This window comes from Tachypleus tridentatus, chromosome 11, assembly GCF_004210375.1.
Source record: "Tachypleus tridentatus isolate NWPU-2018 chromosome 11, ASM421037v1, whole genome shotgun sequence".
NCBI lineage: Eukaryota > Metazoa > Arthropoda > Merostomata > Xiphosura > Limulidae > Tachypleus > Tachypleus tridentatus.
In genome coordinates, this window is record NC_134835.1 from 29,794,837 (window position 1) to 29,811,386 (window position 16,550).

Below are 16,550 nucleotides of genomic sequence, written 5' to 3' on the forward strand. Positions count from 1 at the left end.
ACTAGTAACTAAACCAGAAGATTATAACAATACACACACCTTGTTGTTATACGTCCACTAGTAACTAAACCAGAAGATTATAACAATACACACACTTTGTTGTCACACGTCCACTAGTAACTAAACCAGAAGGTTATAACCATACACACACCTTGTTGTTATACATCCACTAGTAACTAAACCAGAAGATTATAACAATACACACACCTTGTTGTTATACATCCACTAGTAACTAAACCAGAAGGTTATAACAATACACACACCTTGTTGTTATACGTCCACTAGTAACTAAACCAGAAGATTATAACAATACACACACTTTGTTGTCATACGTCCACTAGTAACTAAACCAGAAGATTATAACAACAACACACACCTTGTTGTTATACATCCACTAGTAACTAAACCAGAAGATTATAACAATACACACACCTTGTTGTTATACATCCACTAGTAACTAAACCAGAAGGTTATAACAATACACACACCTTGTTGTCATACGTCCACTAGTAACTAAACCAGAAGATTATAACAATACACACCTTGTTGTTATACGTCCACTAGTAACTAAACCAGAAGGTTATAACAATACACACACCTTGTTGTCATACGTCCACTAGTAACTAAACCAGAAGATTATAACAATACACACACCTTGTTGTCATACATCCACTAGTAACTAAACCAGAAGGTTATAACAATACACACACCTTGTTGTCATACATCCACTAGTAACTAAACCAGAAGATTATAACAATACACACACCTTGTTGTTATACATCCACTAGTAACTAAACCAGAAGATTATAACAATACACACACCTTGTTGTCATACGTCCACTAGTAACTAAACCAGAAGATTATAACAATACACACACCTTGTTGTTATACATCCACTAGTAACTAAACCAGAAGATTATAACAATACACACACCTTGTTGTCATACGTCCACTAGTAACTAAACCAGAAGATTATAACAATACACACACCTTGTTGTTATACATCCACTAGTAACTAAACCAGAAGATTATAACAATACACACACCTTGTTGTTATACATCCACTAGTAACTAAACCAGAAGATTATAACAATACACACACTTTGTTGTCATAGGTCCACTAGTAACTAAACCAGAAGATTATAACAATACACACACCTTGTTGTCATACATCCACTAGTAACTAAACCAGAAGATTATAACAATACACACACCTTGTTGTTATACATCCACTAGTAACTAAACCAGAAGATTATAACAATACACACACCTTGTTGTGTCATACGTCCACTAGTAACTAAACCAGAAGATTATAACAATACACACTTGTTGTCATACTCCACTAGTAACTAAACCAGAAGATTATAGTAACTAAAACATTATAACACACACCTTGTTGTTATACATCCACTAGTAACTAAACCAGAAGATTATAACAATACACACACCTTGTTGTCATACATCCACTAGTAACTAAACCAGAAGATTATAACAATACACACACCTTGTTGTCATACGTCCACTAGTAACTAAACCAGAAGATTATAACAACACACACACCTTGTTGTTATACATCCACTAGTTGATTATAACAATACACACACATCCACTAGTATCTAAACCAGAAGGTTATAACAATACACACACCTTGTTGTTATACATCCACTAGTAACTAAACCAGAAGATTATAACAATACACACACCTTGTTGTCATACATCCACTAGTAACTAAACCAGAAGATTATAACAATACACACACCTTGTTGTTATACATCCACTAGTAACTAAACCAGAAGATTATAACAATACACACACCTTGTTGTTATACATCCACTAGTAACTAAACCAGAAGATTATAGCAATATACACACCTTGTTGTTATACGTCCACTAGTAACTAAACCAGAAGATTATAACAATACACACACCTTGTTGTTATACATCCACTAGTAACTAAACCAGAAGATTATAACAATACACACACTTTGTTGTCATACGTCCACTAGTAACTAAACCCGAAGATTATAACAATACACACACTTTGTTGTCATTCGTCCACTAGTAACTAAACCAGAAGATTATAACAATACACACACTTTGTTGTCATACATCCACTAGTAACTAAACCAGAAGATTATAACAAAACACACACTTTGTTGTCATACGTCCACTAGTAACTAAACCAGAAGATTATAACAATACACACACCTTGTTGTTATACATCCACTAGTAACTAAACCAGAAGATTATAACAATACACACAATTTGTTGTCATACGTCCACTAGTAACTAAACCAGAAGATTATAACAACACACACACCTTGTTGTCATACGTCCACTAGTAACTAAACCAGAAGATTATAACAATAGACATACCTTGTTGTTATACGTCCACTAGTAACTAAACCAGAAGGTTATAACAATACACACACCTTGTTGTCATACGTCCACTAGTAACTAAACCAGATTATAACAATACACACACCTTGTTGTTATACATCCACTAGTAACTAAGCCAGAAGGTTATAACAATACACACACCTTGTTGTCATACGTCCACTAGTAACTAAACCAGAAGATTATAACAATACACACACCTTGTTGTCATACGTCCACTAGTAACTAAACCAGAAGATTATAACAATACACACACCTTGTTGTTATACATCCACTAGTAACTAAACCAGAAGATTATAACAATACACACACTTTGTTGTCATACGTCCACTAGTAACTAAACCAGAAGATTATAACAATACACACACTTTGTTGTCATACATCCACTAGTAACTAAACCAGAAGATTATAACAATACACACACTTTGTTGTCATACGTCCACTAGTAACTAAACCAGAAGATTATAACAATACACACACTTTGTTGTCATACGTCCACTAGTAACTAAACCAGAAGATTATAACAATACACACACTTTGTTGTCATACGTCCACTAGTAACTAAACCAGAAGATTATAACAATACACACACTTTGTTGTCATACGTCCACTAGTAACTAAACCAGAAGATTATAACAATACACACACCTTGTTGTCATACGTCCACTAGTAACTAAACCAGAAGATTATAACAATACACACACCTTGTTGTTATACGTCCACTAGTAACTAAACCAGAAGATTATAACAATACACACACCTTGTTGTCATCCGTCCACTAGTAACTAAACCAGAAGATTATAACAATACACACACTTGTTGTCATACGTCCACTAGTAACTAAACCAGAAGATTATAACAATACACACACCTTGTTGTCATACATCCACTAGTAACTAAACCAGAAGATTATAACAATACACACACCTTGTTGTTATACATCCACTAGTAACTAAACCAGAAGATTATAACAATACACACACCTTGTTGTCATACATCCACTAGTAACTAAACCAGAAGATTATAACAATACACACATTTTGTTGTCATACATCCACTAGTAACTAAACCAGAAGGTTATAACAATACACACACCTTGTTGTCACACGACCACTAGTAACTAAACCAGAAGATTATAACAATACACACACCTTGTTGTTATACATCCACTAGTAACTAAACCAGAAGATTATAACAATACACACACCTTGTTGTCATACGTCCACTAGTAACTAAACCAGAAGATTATAACAATACACACACCTTGTTGTCATACATCCACTAGTAACTAAGCCAGAAGATTATAACAATACACACACTATTTGTTGTCATACATCCACTAGTACAATACACACACCTTGTTGTCATACATCCACTAGTAACTAAACCAGAAGATTATAACAATACACACACCTTGTTGTTATACATCCACTAGTAACTAAACCAGAAGATTATAACAATACACACACTTTGTTGTCATACGTCCACTAGTAACTAAACCAGAAGATTATAACAATACACACACCTTGTTGTTATACATCCACTAGTAACTAAACCAGAAGATTATAACAATACACACACCTTGTTGTCATACATCCACTAGTAACTAAACCAGAAGATTATAACAATACACACACCTTGTTGTCATACGTCCACTAGTAACTAAACCAGAAGATTATAACAATACACACACCTTGTTGTTATACATCCACTAGTAACTAAACCAGAAGATTATAACAATACACACACTTTGTTGTCATACATCCACTAGTAACTAAACCAGAAGATTATAACAATACACACACCTTGTTGTCATACATCCACTAGTAACTAAACCAGAAGATTATAACAATACACACACCTTGTTGTTATACACGTCCACTAGTAACTAAACCAGAAGATTATAACAATACACACACCTTGTTGTCATACGTCCACTAGTAACTAAACCAGAAGATTATAACAATACACACACCTTGTTGTTATACGTCCACTAGTAACTAAACCAGAAGATTATAACAATACACACACCTTGTTGTTATACATCCACTAGTAACTAAACCAGAAGATTATAACAATACACACACCTTGTTGTCATACGTCCACTAGTAACTAAACCAGAAGGTTATAACAATACACACACCTTGTTGTTATACATCCACTAGTAACTAAACCAGAAGATTATAACAATACACACACCTTGTTGTTATACATCCACTAGTAACTAAACCAGAAGATTATAACAATACACACACCTTGTTGTCATACGTCCACTAGTAACTAAACCAGAAGATTATAACAATACACACACCTTGTTGTTATACGTCCACTAGTAACTAAACCAGAAGGTTATAACAATACACACACCTTGTTGTCATACGTCCACTAGTAACTAAACCAGAAGATTATAACAATACACACACCTTGTTGTCATACGTCCACTAGTAACTAAACCAGAAGGTTATAACAATACACACACCTTGTTGTTATACATCCACTAGTAACTAAACCAGACGATTATGACAATACACACACCTTGTTGTCATACGTCCACTAGTAACTAAACCAGAAGATTATAACAATACTCATACCTTGTTGTCATACGTCCACTAGTAACTAAACCAGAAGGTTATAACAATACACACACCTTGTTGTTATACATCCACTAGTAACTAAACCAGAAGGTTATAACAATACACACACCTTGTTGTTATACATCCACTAGTAACTAAACCAGAAGATTATAACAATACACACAGTTATACATCCACTAGTGAATAAACCAGACGATTATGACAATACACACACCTTGTTGTTATACATCCACTAGTGACTAAACCAGAAGATTATAACAATACACACACCTTGTTGTTATACATCCACTAGTAACTAAACCAGAAGGTTATAACAATACACACACCTTGTTGTCATACGTCCACTAATAACTAAACCAGAAGATTATAACAATACACACACCTTGTTGTTATACATCCACTAGTAACTAAACCAGAAGGTTATAACAATACACACACCTTGTTGTTATACATCCACTAGTGAATAAACCAGACGATTATGACAATACACACACCTTGTTGTTATACGTCCACTAGTGACTAAACCAGAAGATTATAACAATACACACACCTTGTTGTTATACATCCACTAGTAACTAAACCAGAAGATTATAACAATACACACACCTTGTTGTTATACGTCCACTAGTGACTAAACCAGAAGATTATAACAATACACACACCTTGTTGTTATACGTCCACTAGTAACTAAACCAGAAGATTATAACAATACACACACCTTGTTGTCATACGTCCACTAGTAACTAAACCAGAAGATTATAACAATACACACACCTTGTTGTCATACATCCACTAGTAACTAAACCAGAAGATTATAACAATACACACACCTTGTTGTCATACGTCCACTAGTAACTAAACCAGAAGATTATAACAATACACACACCTTGTTGTCATACGTCCACTAGTGACTAAACCAGAAGATTATAACAATACACACACCTTGTTGTCATACGTCCACTAGTAACTAAACCAGAAGATTATAACAATACACACACCTTGTTGTCATACGTCCACTAGTAACTAAACCAGAAGATTATAACAATACACACACCTTGTTGTCATACGTCCACTAGTGACTAAACCAGAAGATTATAACAATACACATACCTTATTGTCATACGTCCACTAGTGACTAAACCAGAAGGTTATAACAATACACACACCTTGTTGTCATACGTCCACTAGTAACTAAACCAGAAGATTATAACAATACACACACCTTGTTGTTATACGTCCACTAGTGATTAAACCAGAAGGTTATAACAATACACATACCTTATTGTCATACGTCCACTAGTAACTAAACCAGAAGGTTATAACAATACACACACCTTGTTGTCATACGTCCACTAGTAACTAAACCAGAAGATTATAACAATACACATACCTTGTTGTCATACGTCCACTAGTAACTAAACCAGAAGATTATAACAATACACACACCTTGTTGTTATACATCCACTAGTAACTAAACCAGAAGACTATAACAATACACACACCTTGTTGTTATACGTCCACTAGTGACTAAACCAGAAGGTTATAACAATACACATACCTTATTGTTATACATCCATTAGTAACTAAACCAGAAGGTTATAACAATACACACACCTTGTTGTTATACATCCACTAGTAACTAAACCAGAAGACTATAACAATACACACACCTTGTTGTTATACGTCCACTAGTAACTAAACCAGAAGATTATAACAATACACATACCTTATTGTTATACATCCATTAGTAACTAAACCAGAAGGTTATAACAATACACACACCTTGTTGTCATACGTCCACTAGTAACTAAACCAGAAGATTATAACAATACACACACCTTGTTGTCATACGTCCACTAGTAACTAAACCAGAAGATTATAACAATACACACACCTTGTTGTTATACATCCACTAGTAACTAAATCAGAAGATTATTTTTTCACATTAAGTATTATTACTGTTTTTTCAATCAGGCGTTTCTTTTTCTGCTCGTTTCTGTTCGGTATTTTCTGATGTTTTACTCCAAGACACACCTTTGTACCGGTAATATACGATTTTGTACCGGTAATATACGATTTTGTACCGGTTATATACCATTTTGTTCCTGTAATATACCATTTTGTACCGGAAATATACCATTTTGTACCGGTAATATACCATTTTGTACCGGTAATATACCATTTTGTACCGGTTATATACCATTTTGTACCGGTAATATACCATTTTGTACCGGTAATATACCATTTTTGTAAACGCGATGAAATTTTGATTATCCTTCAAGCAACCATTTCGCATATAAATATTTTGTAGCAGTCGAAACCTATTCATTCAAACAGTGTCAAATCTAAATAACGTTTTCATTGTAGCTCGGCATGGCCAGGTGGTTAAGGCACTCGACTCGTAATCTGAGGGTCGCGGGTTCGAATACCCGTAACACCAAACATGCTAGCCCTTTCAGCCGTGGGACGTTATAATGTAACGGTCAATCCCAATATTTGTTGGGATGGAGTAGCCCAAGAGTTGGCGGTGGGTGGTGATGACTAGTTGTCTTCCTTCTAGTCTTACATTACTAAATTAGGGACTAATAGCGCAGATAGCCTTTGTGTGGTTTTGCGCGAAATTCCACATAAACAAGCAAAGAAACTTTAATTGTACTGTTGGAAAACATTTTGATTGTTTAAAGAACTCGTTGTTTAATTACACGTTTTTTACTGTTTTCATCGATACTTTAACTTCACGTTAGTGTTTGAATCCGTTATTTCATTCGCTTCCTTCCATAGTTTGAGTAATTTCTTTAACAATTAACCCTTATGGACTTAGCATTCTTTCTCACTAGTTTAATGTTTAGAAAAAAATGTTTTCTACTGGACAGACTCAACGGGGTAAAGCTTTGGTCCAATCTTAACTAATTTAGATTTTGTAAGTTGGTTACTCAAACCTCTAAGTATCTATCTTAGGTTTTCAATGTTCTGTTTTTTTTTTAACTTCGGGCTGATTAAACAGGATATAATGAACAAGCTTTCCAGCTTACCTAATTCGTCAATTACAGGTGCCATGCGTAGAGTAACACCTACAAGCAAGACACTCATCAAAATCAGCGTTGTTGCCGTGAGAATAATGATCCACTTAGTTTTGGTGGACAGGGTGGGGCCTTCTTCTTTCTTTCTTTTCTTGTGTATCCGAGAGACACGGTCCAAGTCAGTGACTGTTGGTCCTTTGATGTGGTAGGTAGTTATCTTGGAAGGTTCTCCTGGACTAGTTTTGTGATGTTCGGGTGTTGATAAATAAACGCGGGAAGCAGATCCTTCCCACGCTCGAGGCGCGAGAACCACTGGAGACAATGGGATCTCTGGCCAGACGTGTCTGGTCAAACTACCGTGAGCGCTGGAACTCTTCAGGCAGGACGAACTATGACTTCTGAACCCTCTTCTTAAGTGGTTGGTCTCAAGATGCCAGCTGTCGATCAACGACTTCCTGTCACAGTTCTGTTCACAGGTCATTGTTACATTGACCAAAGCAAGTCATTTCACAGATGGGTTATTCTATATATATTTTACTTATAACTTTTGCTCGTTATATGATGCATTGTTTATATACCTATTTATTATACGATTTTATCTGACACTGATAATAGGATAGGAGGAATATTCACAAGAAAAAACCCAGCAGCCTAAAGCATTAAAATATATTAACACATTTTATGTTATACTACGCTGATTCATTTTCTGTGTCATACAGGAACAGGTAACTGAAATACACACACAAATGAATTAGGTCTTTGGCTAGTCAGAACGAGGTCTCCAATTGACTAAAGTCACCACTGAACATCTTTCTTCTGAGCGTTTGAAGAAGCCGTTTTGTTATCAGACGCTGCGTGGTCCTCGTGGTGGAGTCGGCTCCGATGATGTCCTGAGGCTGGGCACGTGCTCAACGGCATGAAAGAAACTGTAATCGCCTACAGCTCGATACCATTGATTTCCTATTCCAAAGTATTTTACTCCCAGAAAACGACATCGACGGGTTGTCAAGCAGACCTGGTAGCTCGAATACACGATGTGTTTTCGTGTTTGAAAGCAGAATGTAAATATGTATTTATACACACAAACTTATGTGTATTAATATTATGTATAATTAAAACAGTGCCCCAAACGTTTTTATTTTTCTTAGTAAGTTACAAATGTTGTTAACTATTCCGCGAAAGGAATATATTCAAGATAAAACATTTTCTAAAGATTCGGTACAAATGTTCCAGAGTTGGTTCTGGTTTTGTTTCCAGTGTCGATACGTTTCCATTAACGTAAAAGCTCAGCCTTAATTGTCAAAATTCTTTTTTTACTGAAGGAGTTATGCAGGTATTTCCGTCTCATAGAATATCCCTCATTATTGTTTTCACCTGTTTATTCTGGTTATTTATTGTCCCGACGTTTTGCCTGTTTTATCTTATTTAGAACAACTGGACTCTAGAGATTTTGTTGTTGGTTGTTTTCTATCGATTTTGCTGTTGAGTGTAAGTGTTGGCAACGTTTCGCTAGAGCCATTGGAAGCAATGTATATAGATAAAGTAACGTGTAATATACATGTACCGAATTTTACTTGCAGTTTTTATTTAATCTGTTTACACTAAAGAAAACCCCCGCATCTCGGACTGATACTGAGACGTGTAATCACATATAAGGTGATTGTATGCTTTGTTCATTTGATGCATACATAGATGTATTAAAGACACGTTTAATACCGTATAAGAAAAAAATATTCAAAACGAGACCACTTCTGGGCTCAAAATACAATAACAAATGTATATTTGTTAGCATTATTGTATAAATATAAAATAAAATGCTGTGATGTTGTATACGCCTCCCCAGTGGCTCAGGGGTATGTCTGCGGACTTACAACGCTAAAAACCAGGTTTCGATACCCGTCGTGGGCAGAGCACAGATAGCCCATTGTGCAGCTTTGTGCTTAATTCAAAACAACAAGATACTGTATACAGTCTAATACATTCCAGAGCTTATACAAGTTTCGTCTTCATACTGATGTTTGATATATATATTGTTTTTTCTATAAATTTGAAGGACTTTTTTATAGAATGTACAGAATATCTAATAATGGTTTAGATACGAGAAACACTTTGAGACTAATATTGATGTAAATTAAACTGTAATTATAGGCTTAAGATAATCCACAACTGTACATATGTGGTATCCTTGTTTAGAAAGATACAAAATCCAAGTATTTTATCTCTACTATATTAATAAGACGAAGAATTTAACAGGTAGACAACATGTTGATTACGAGAATCACTGGCTATCATCATGTGGCTGGACACCTTCGACAACACGAGACAAACGCCGAACTTCCCACAAATATAGACAAACAATCGAGATACTTTGCTTGTTCTTCAAGGTCAGGCATCTCTGAGACAAGACTGGACAACAAAAAACAACGGTCTACAGTTGTTTAGGTAAAGAAATAATAAAAAACCCAAGAAGAATGACCACAAATGGCGGAGAATGAACTTTAGAGAGAGCTAAAAACGGTTATTTTGTATTCCCATAAGCTGACGACCACGAAGGTCATATACTTCCTATGACCACGTCATTTCTGACAGAAAGTAGTCTATAATGATACGAATGCGGAAAGACTCGTAACTCGTTTTTTTATTTATTTTTTACCATCCCTGACAATCTTAACAGAAGATGGCGTTGTTTGTTCCAGTCGTTACCTGCAAAAGGACTATATGCGCATTTCGTCTTCCAGTTTGAGTTGACATACTAAAGGGAAGTTAATTCTAAAATGCGCTCATCGTCAATGTTTCTAATAATCTAAACGTATATGAATCCGACCATCTTTCTTATAATACATCCACAACCCCAAAGGGCGGCACGCGATTTCACTGCATTGAGGCGCAAGGTTCATACACTCTTATTAACAGTTCGCCTTTGGCCTATTAGGCCACACCCATCCCCGATCTATAATGGCGTAAAGTAAATAATTATTCTCGTTAAATTTAATTACGAAAATTCACGAGTGTTGTTTAGAGTTTAATAAGACAAAAGTTAGTGACACTCACGTGCTAACTCATTACTCGCATCTATGTTATATATTAAAACCGAAGGCAAGTTGGATGGTAAGAAATATAAAAGCACAACAATTATTGTTTTATGTAAACAGACACAATCAGTACTTCTCTCGGCTAACTGTACTCAATATAAGTCACCATAAAGTCATGATAAACCTTGTGACAGTGGTTATTAAATGTACGTTGCTGTTGGTCGATACATGTCTGGCACGACTACCACAAATCATTAATAAAACTTGATTAAAGTCGTCTGGATATAAAGTTTGTTTGTGTTTTGGAATTTCGCGCAAAGCTACACGAGGGCTATCTGCGCTATCCGTCCCTAATTTAGGAGCGTAAGACTAGAAGGAAGGCAACTAGTCATCACCAATCACTGCCCACTCTTGGGCTACTCTTTTCCCAACGAATAATGGGATTAATCGTCACATTATAACGCCCCTACGCTGAAATGGCGAGCATGTTTGGTGCGACAGAGATTCGAACCCACGACCCTCAGATTACGAGTCGAACGCCTTAGCCCACCTGGCCATGTTGGGCCGTGAGTATAAAGTCATATGACTAACGAAAGCTTACATGCTGTAATATTTTGGTTTTGACTAATACGATATATTTAAACTTGTTCCTCAGATGAAGAGAGTTTATTTTGGTTCACTGTTTACATGTCAATGTCTAGAGAAACGAAAACGTTGAATGTTATATAGCTAAATTTTCTATTTTTACGGGAATTACTGTTGGCTTGATTCTGATGGGATTTGCTATAACACCCCCCCCCAGTGGATCAGCGGTATGTCTGCGGACGTACAACGCTAAAATTAGGGTTTCGATACCCGTGGTGGGCAGAGAACAGATAGCCCATTGTGTATATTTGTGCTTCAAAAACAACAGCAGCAGCTGCTATAACATATCGTGGAATGTCGTGCCATCTAGCGTCATAGCAATATACTACTTCTAGAAAAAATTCATTTAATAAGTTTTTATACGTCTGCAGTTTTGAAGACGTAAGTAAACACTATAGAGTTTTTGGTGTTATTTTATCTAAACAATAGAAAATAGACTTGTTTTCTATTTCTATTATTGTTATCGGCCTGCAGTTATAAACCTGAAAGTGTTGAAAGATGTGAAAAGCAAACATTGAATCTCTACCCGAAATCCCTGGTATGTCAAGAAAAATAAATAAATAGAGGGCTTAATTTACATATTCTAGAACTTGGTCATGACCCTTGCATTTCTCAGAGAGCAAACCTTGTCACCTTGACAGAAAAGAAGAAAATATATCGTACATCTTAAGATAGCTTCACGTGTAAAGGAATTCGCGTTGAGAAGCCAGTTAGCAACCGTATATTCTCAATTCTGGTTATAGTGGAATCGACACTTAAAGCCTAAAATACAAGTCTTGTTAACATTAACTGTTACACTTACCTTCAGATTGGGACACATTAACCAAACTTATATTTCATGGCAGTTTGATAATATTCGAAACGTTTAAAGTAAGTCACTTTTCACAATTTTTGTATAACATATTTACTGAATCAAATGATAATGGTCCGGCATGTCCAGGTGGTTAAGGCACTCGACTCGTAATCCGAGGGTCACGGGTTTCAATCCCCGTCGCACCGAACATGCTGGCCCTTTCAGTCGTAAGGGCGTTATAATGTTACGCTTGAAACAATATATCTAAATATACCTAAATCGTCCACAAGGAGTCTTGAATATTACTATTTTTTCACCATTCCTTGCCAAGTTAATTTCTTGACGTTTTCTTGCTTGAATATGATTCTATTGTACAACTATAACAAGTGAAATGTATAGAGACCTCATCCGGTTCAAGAGAGCATGAGTTTGCTCGAAATTTAGACAAAATATGTTAAACGACGCAAATATTTAGGGTTGCAGTTTCCTTATCGCAACTTAAAGAACCCAAATGATCATGTTTGTAACGTCTCATGTATAAGAAACTCCAAATACTCAAGCTTCTAATTCATGTTATTTTTCTTATCAAGAGTTAGAGCTTTGAGTTCTTAAGTGGAAATCTATGTTTGTGAAATAATCCGAAAATCGTATAACCAGTACAAGACCAGTTGCGTTTCTTATTAGAATCAGCTGGTTCAATACGCAAAACATTTAGTAATATTCATTTTTTTTAGTATTGGTCAACTGAGAAAAGCAAAATTAACGTACGTGAAATACACCTTACATCGGACGTTCATATTGCGTATTCGTTAAATCAGACACATGATTTTAAATTATAATTATTTAAAAATATCTCAACTGTTTTTTTCTGTTTTGAGCTTTCGCGCGAATCTATGCGCCAGTCGTCTTTAATTTAGCAGTGAAAGACTAGAGGGAAGGCATCACCACCAAATCTTGGGTTTCTCTTCTACCAAAGAATAGTGAAATTGACCGTAATATTATAACGCCTCCACGGCTGAAAGGGCGAGCATGCTTAGTGGGACAAAGATTCGAACCTGTGACCCTTTGATTGCGAGTCGAGCGCCCCCTAACCACCTGATCAGTATTTTGACTGAATAAGGATCGAGCTTTCCTGTACCCAGACTAAGAAAAGGACACACCTGACAGAAGCCAGTATTTATGCTGTACTTTCTACTTCCAAGTTGAAGAAGGCCCGGCATGGCCAGGTGGTTAAAGCACTCGACTCGTAATTTGAAGGTCGCGGGTTCGAGTCCCCGTCACATCAAACATACTCACCCTTTCAGCCGTGGAGGGGTTATAATGTTTACGGTCAATCCACTGTTCTTTGGTAAAAAGTAGCCCAAGAGTTGGCGGTGGGTGACGATGACTAGTTGCCTTTTCTCTAGTCTTACACTGCTAAATTAGGGACAGCTATTGCAGATAGCCCTTGAGTAGCTTTGCGCGAAATTCAAAATAACAAACAATATTGTCAACGAGCTGCATAAAAATGTTGGACAAAGCTATACGGAGTATATTTACGATAGCCGTCCCTAATTTAGCAGTGACGGCTAGTAAAATTAATCAATAACCCTTGTGTAGCTTTGCGCGAAATTTAAATCAAATCAAAACGAAGTTGAAGAAACCATTGCATGGTAGCGCCATCTTTTATATAAGAGCTAAATGTATACATATATCTAGGTGTACGTTTTTCTGTTATATTTGTAAACAAACTTTTGAAAACTGAAATGAATTCTACTCAATCCAACACAAAGAAACAGATACAATTTTTTTACATTAGAACGACCTCTGTCGTTTGCCATGGACATGTTGAATTTTTTAATGGTAGATAATTTCGAAATTTTTTTATTCATTTGATGTTGTTTTTAATTAGTTTTTTCCAGTTCTCCTGATTCCATTATTACTAATTTATTAATCAATATGCATGGTAACTTATTTCTAATACTTGTGTGAAATCATAGCCTAGCATTTGTTTGTTAATCGTGTTGAATGTATTTTAACGTGCGTGTTTTTTTTTTTTTTTGCTGAACCGTTTTAGACCATTACAAATAAAACGCCAAGCAATCTTTGTAAACGTTCTAAACGTTCCTTGATTGTCCTTATAAACGTTTATGTGCAATCTGAATAAGTACTCATGAAAGGAAAGGCTGTAAAATAAATGCGTGTGTGGTTCTTGTAGAGAAATGTCCTAGCAACGGTATAGGAAAACGTTAAATATGAACCAAAATCGAACGACTAGGGCTAGCAGATGATTAACAACGACTCATGCAGTAAAAATGGAAAATGTAATTTGAATAAAAGCTGAAATGTTTTCCTGCGTGACGTATTCTGTGTGACAATAAAACTTTTCAACTGATTAGAGAATGACACTTGTTTGTTTGTTTTGAATTTTCACGGTAAGCTACACAAGGGGCTATCTGCGCTAACCGTCCCTAATTTAGCAGTATAAGACTAAAGGGAAGGCAGCTAGTCGTCACCACCCACCGCCAAGCCTTGGGCTACTCTTTCACCAACAAATAGTGGGATTTACTGTAATATTATAACGTCCCCATGGCTGAAAGGGCAAGCATGTTTGATGTGACAGGGATTCGAACCCGTAACCCTCGGATTACTATGCCGGGCCATTTGATTAAAGCTTCGATTTTTTATTTATTTTGTCTTTTCACAAAATCGGAAACACACAAAATAGGTTTGGCTTCTTTGTCTTCAATTTCGCGCAAAGCTACACGAGGGCTATCTGCGCTAGCCGTCCCTAATTTTGCAGTGTAAGGACCAGGGTGGGCGGCTAGTCATCACCACTAACCCCTGGACTACTCTTTTACCAACGAACAGTAGGATTGACCGTCACATTATAAATCCCCCACGGCTGAAAGAGCGAACATGTTTGGTGCGACTGAGATTCGAACCCGCGACACTCAAATTACGAGTCGAGTGCTTTAACCACCTGGCCATGCCGAGCCCACAAAATAGGCTAAAATAGTTTGAAGTTATAAAGAACAAACTGTATTCTCAAGACGTTTGGTATGGGTATTAGAACGTTAATTAAAATAAACTAAAAGATAACCTAAGAAGGTCGATACGTTATTCTGTACTATAGTTTATAAACGTTTTAATACCCACACCAGCCGCCCTTGATACATTTTTACTTCAAGTGGGTTTTTTGTCATCACGAATTGTTCATGTATTTATTTCGATACACAATTATCATTTATTGACGATATATTAAAATGATAGTGAATAACGCTTATCTTAACGTAATACTAAGATATTATCTTTATGATATAAATGTGCTGTTTTGAGTATACAGTATTTAGTTGAGATCAACTGAAGTATTTTAATTATTATCTGTTTGTTTTGTTGTTCAACCCAAAGCTATACAGGGGGCTATCTCTACTCTTCCTACCGTGGGTATCGAAACTCAATTTTTTGTTTCCTTGCAGTATAAACACAAAGTTAAACATTGTTTTCTCTTTGTGTTTTTTTTTTTTTTAATTTCGATCGAAGCTGCACGAGCCACCTCTTGAGCTACTCTTTTATCAACAAACTGAGAGATTTACCGTAACATTACAACACATCCACGGTTGAAAGGACGAGCGTATTTGGTGTGACGGGGATTCGAGTTTTATCTAAACGTTCATTACGAGGTTGAAACTGACAATAGTTTAATTTACATCGTGTTGTTTGATGAAAAATCCAAATAAATTCAATCGTGCACTGGAAGGCTGAGAAAGCTGTTGTTACGCTGCGAAAATTCGGTTTCCCTTTGCCGACTCAAACTTTCCACTTGTTTTTTGCGTTAAGATTTGTAAAAATTGTATCTGTGAGAATAGATATCACCTTATGCATAAGGTACATATATTTATACTTACATCTATGTTGTAAAATACAATTTGTGTTTCTTTTCATAATTTATGAGAACTACACACATTTTGTTTTACCCATTAACGATTCCTCTGAAGCGAATCTAACGCATGAACGTATTTAAACATAGATCAGTCTCACGTGGGTATTAAAGATACGTGAAGCAACAAGGGCGAATTTGAATCACAGAA

At 35.9% G+C, this 16,550-nt stretch overlaps 1 protein-coding gene across 1 annotated transcript in view; it reads right to left on the reverse strand.

Annotated features, from left to right (window-relative positions):
• LOC143231329 (glutamate-gated chloride channel-like) overlaps nucleotides 1-8,491 on the reverse strand; it is a 58,879-nt gene extending 50,388 nt beyond the window's left edge. The window contains exon 1 of the mRNA XM_076465877.1: nucleotides 8,023-8,491. Within this exon, the coding sequence (XP_076321992.1) occupies nucleotides 8,023-8,491 (469 nt within the window). The remainder of the gene's footprint in view (nucleotides 1-8,022) is intronic.
• Nucleotides 8,492-16,550: the final 8,059 nt, after the last annotated feature.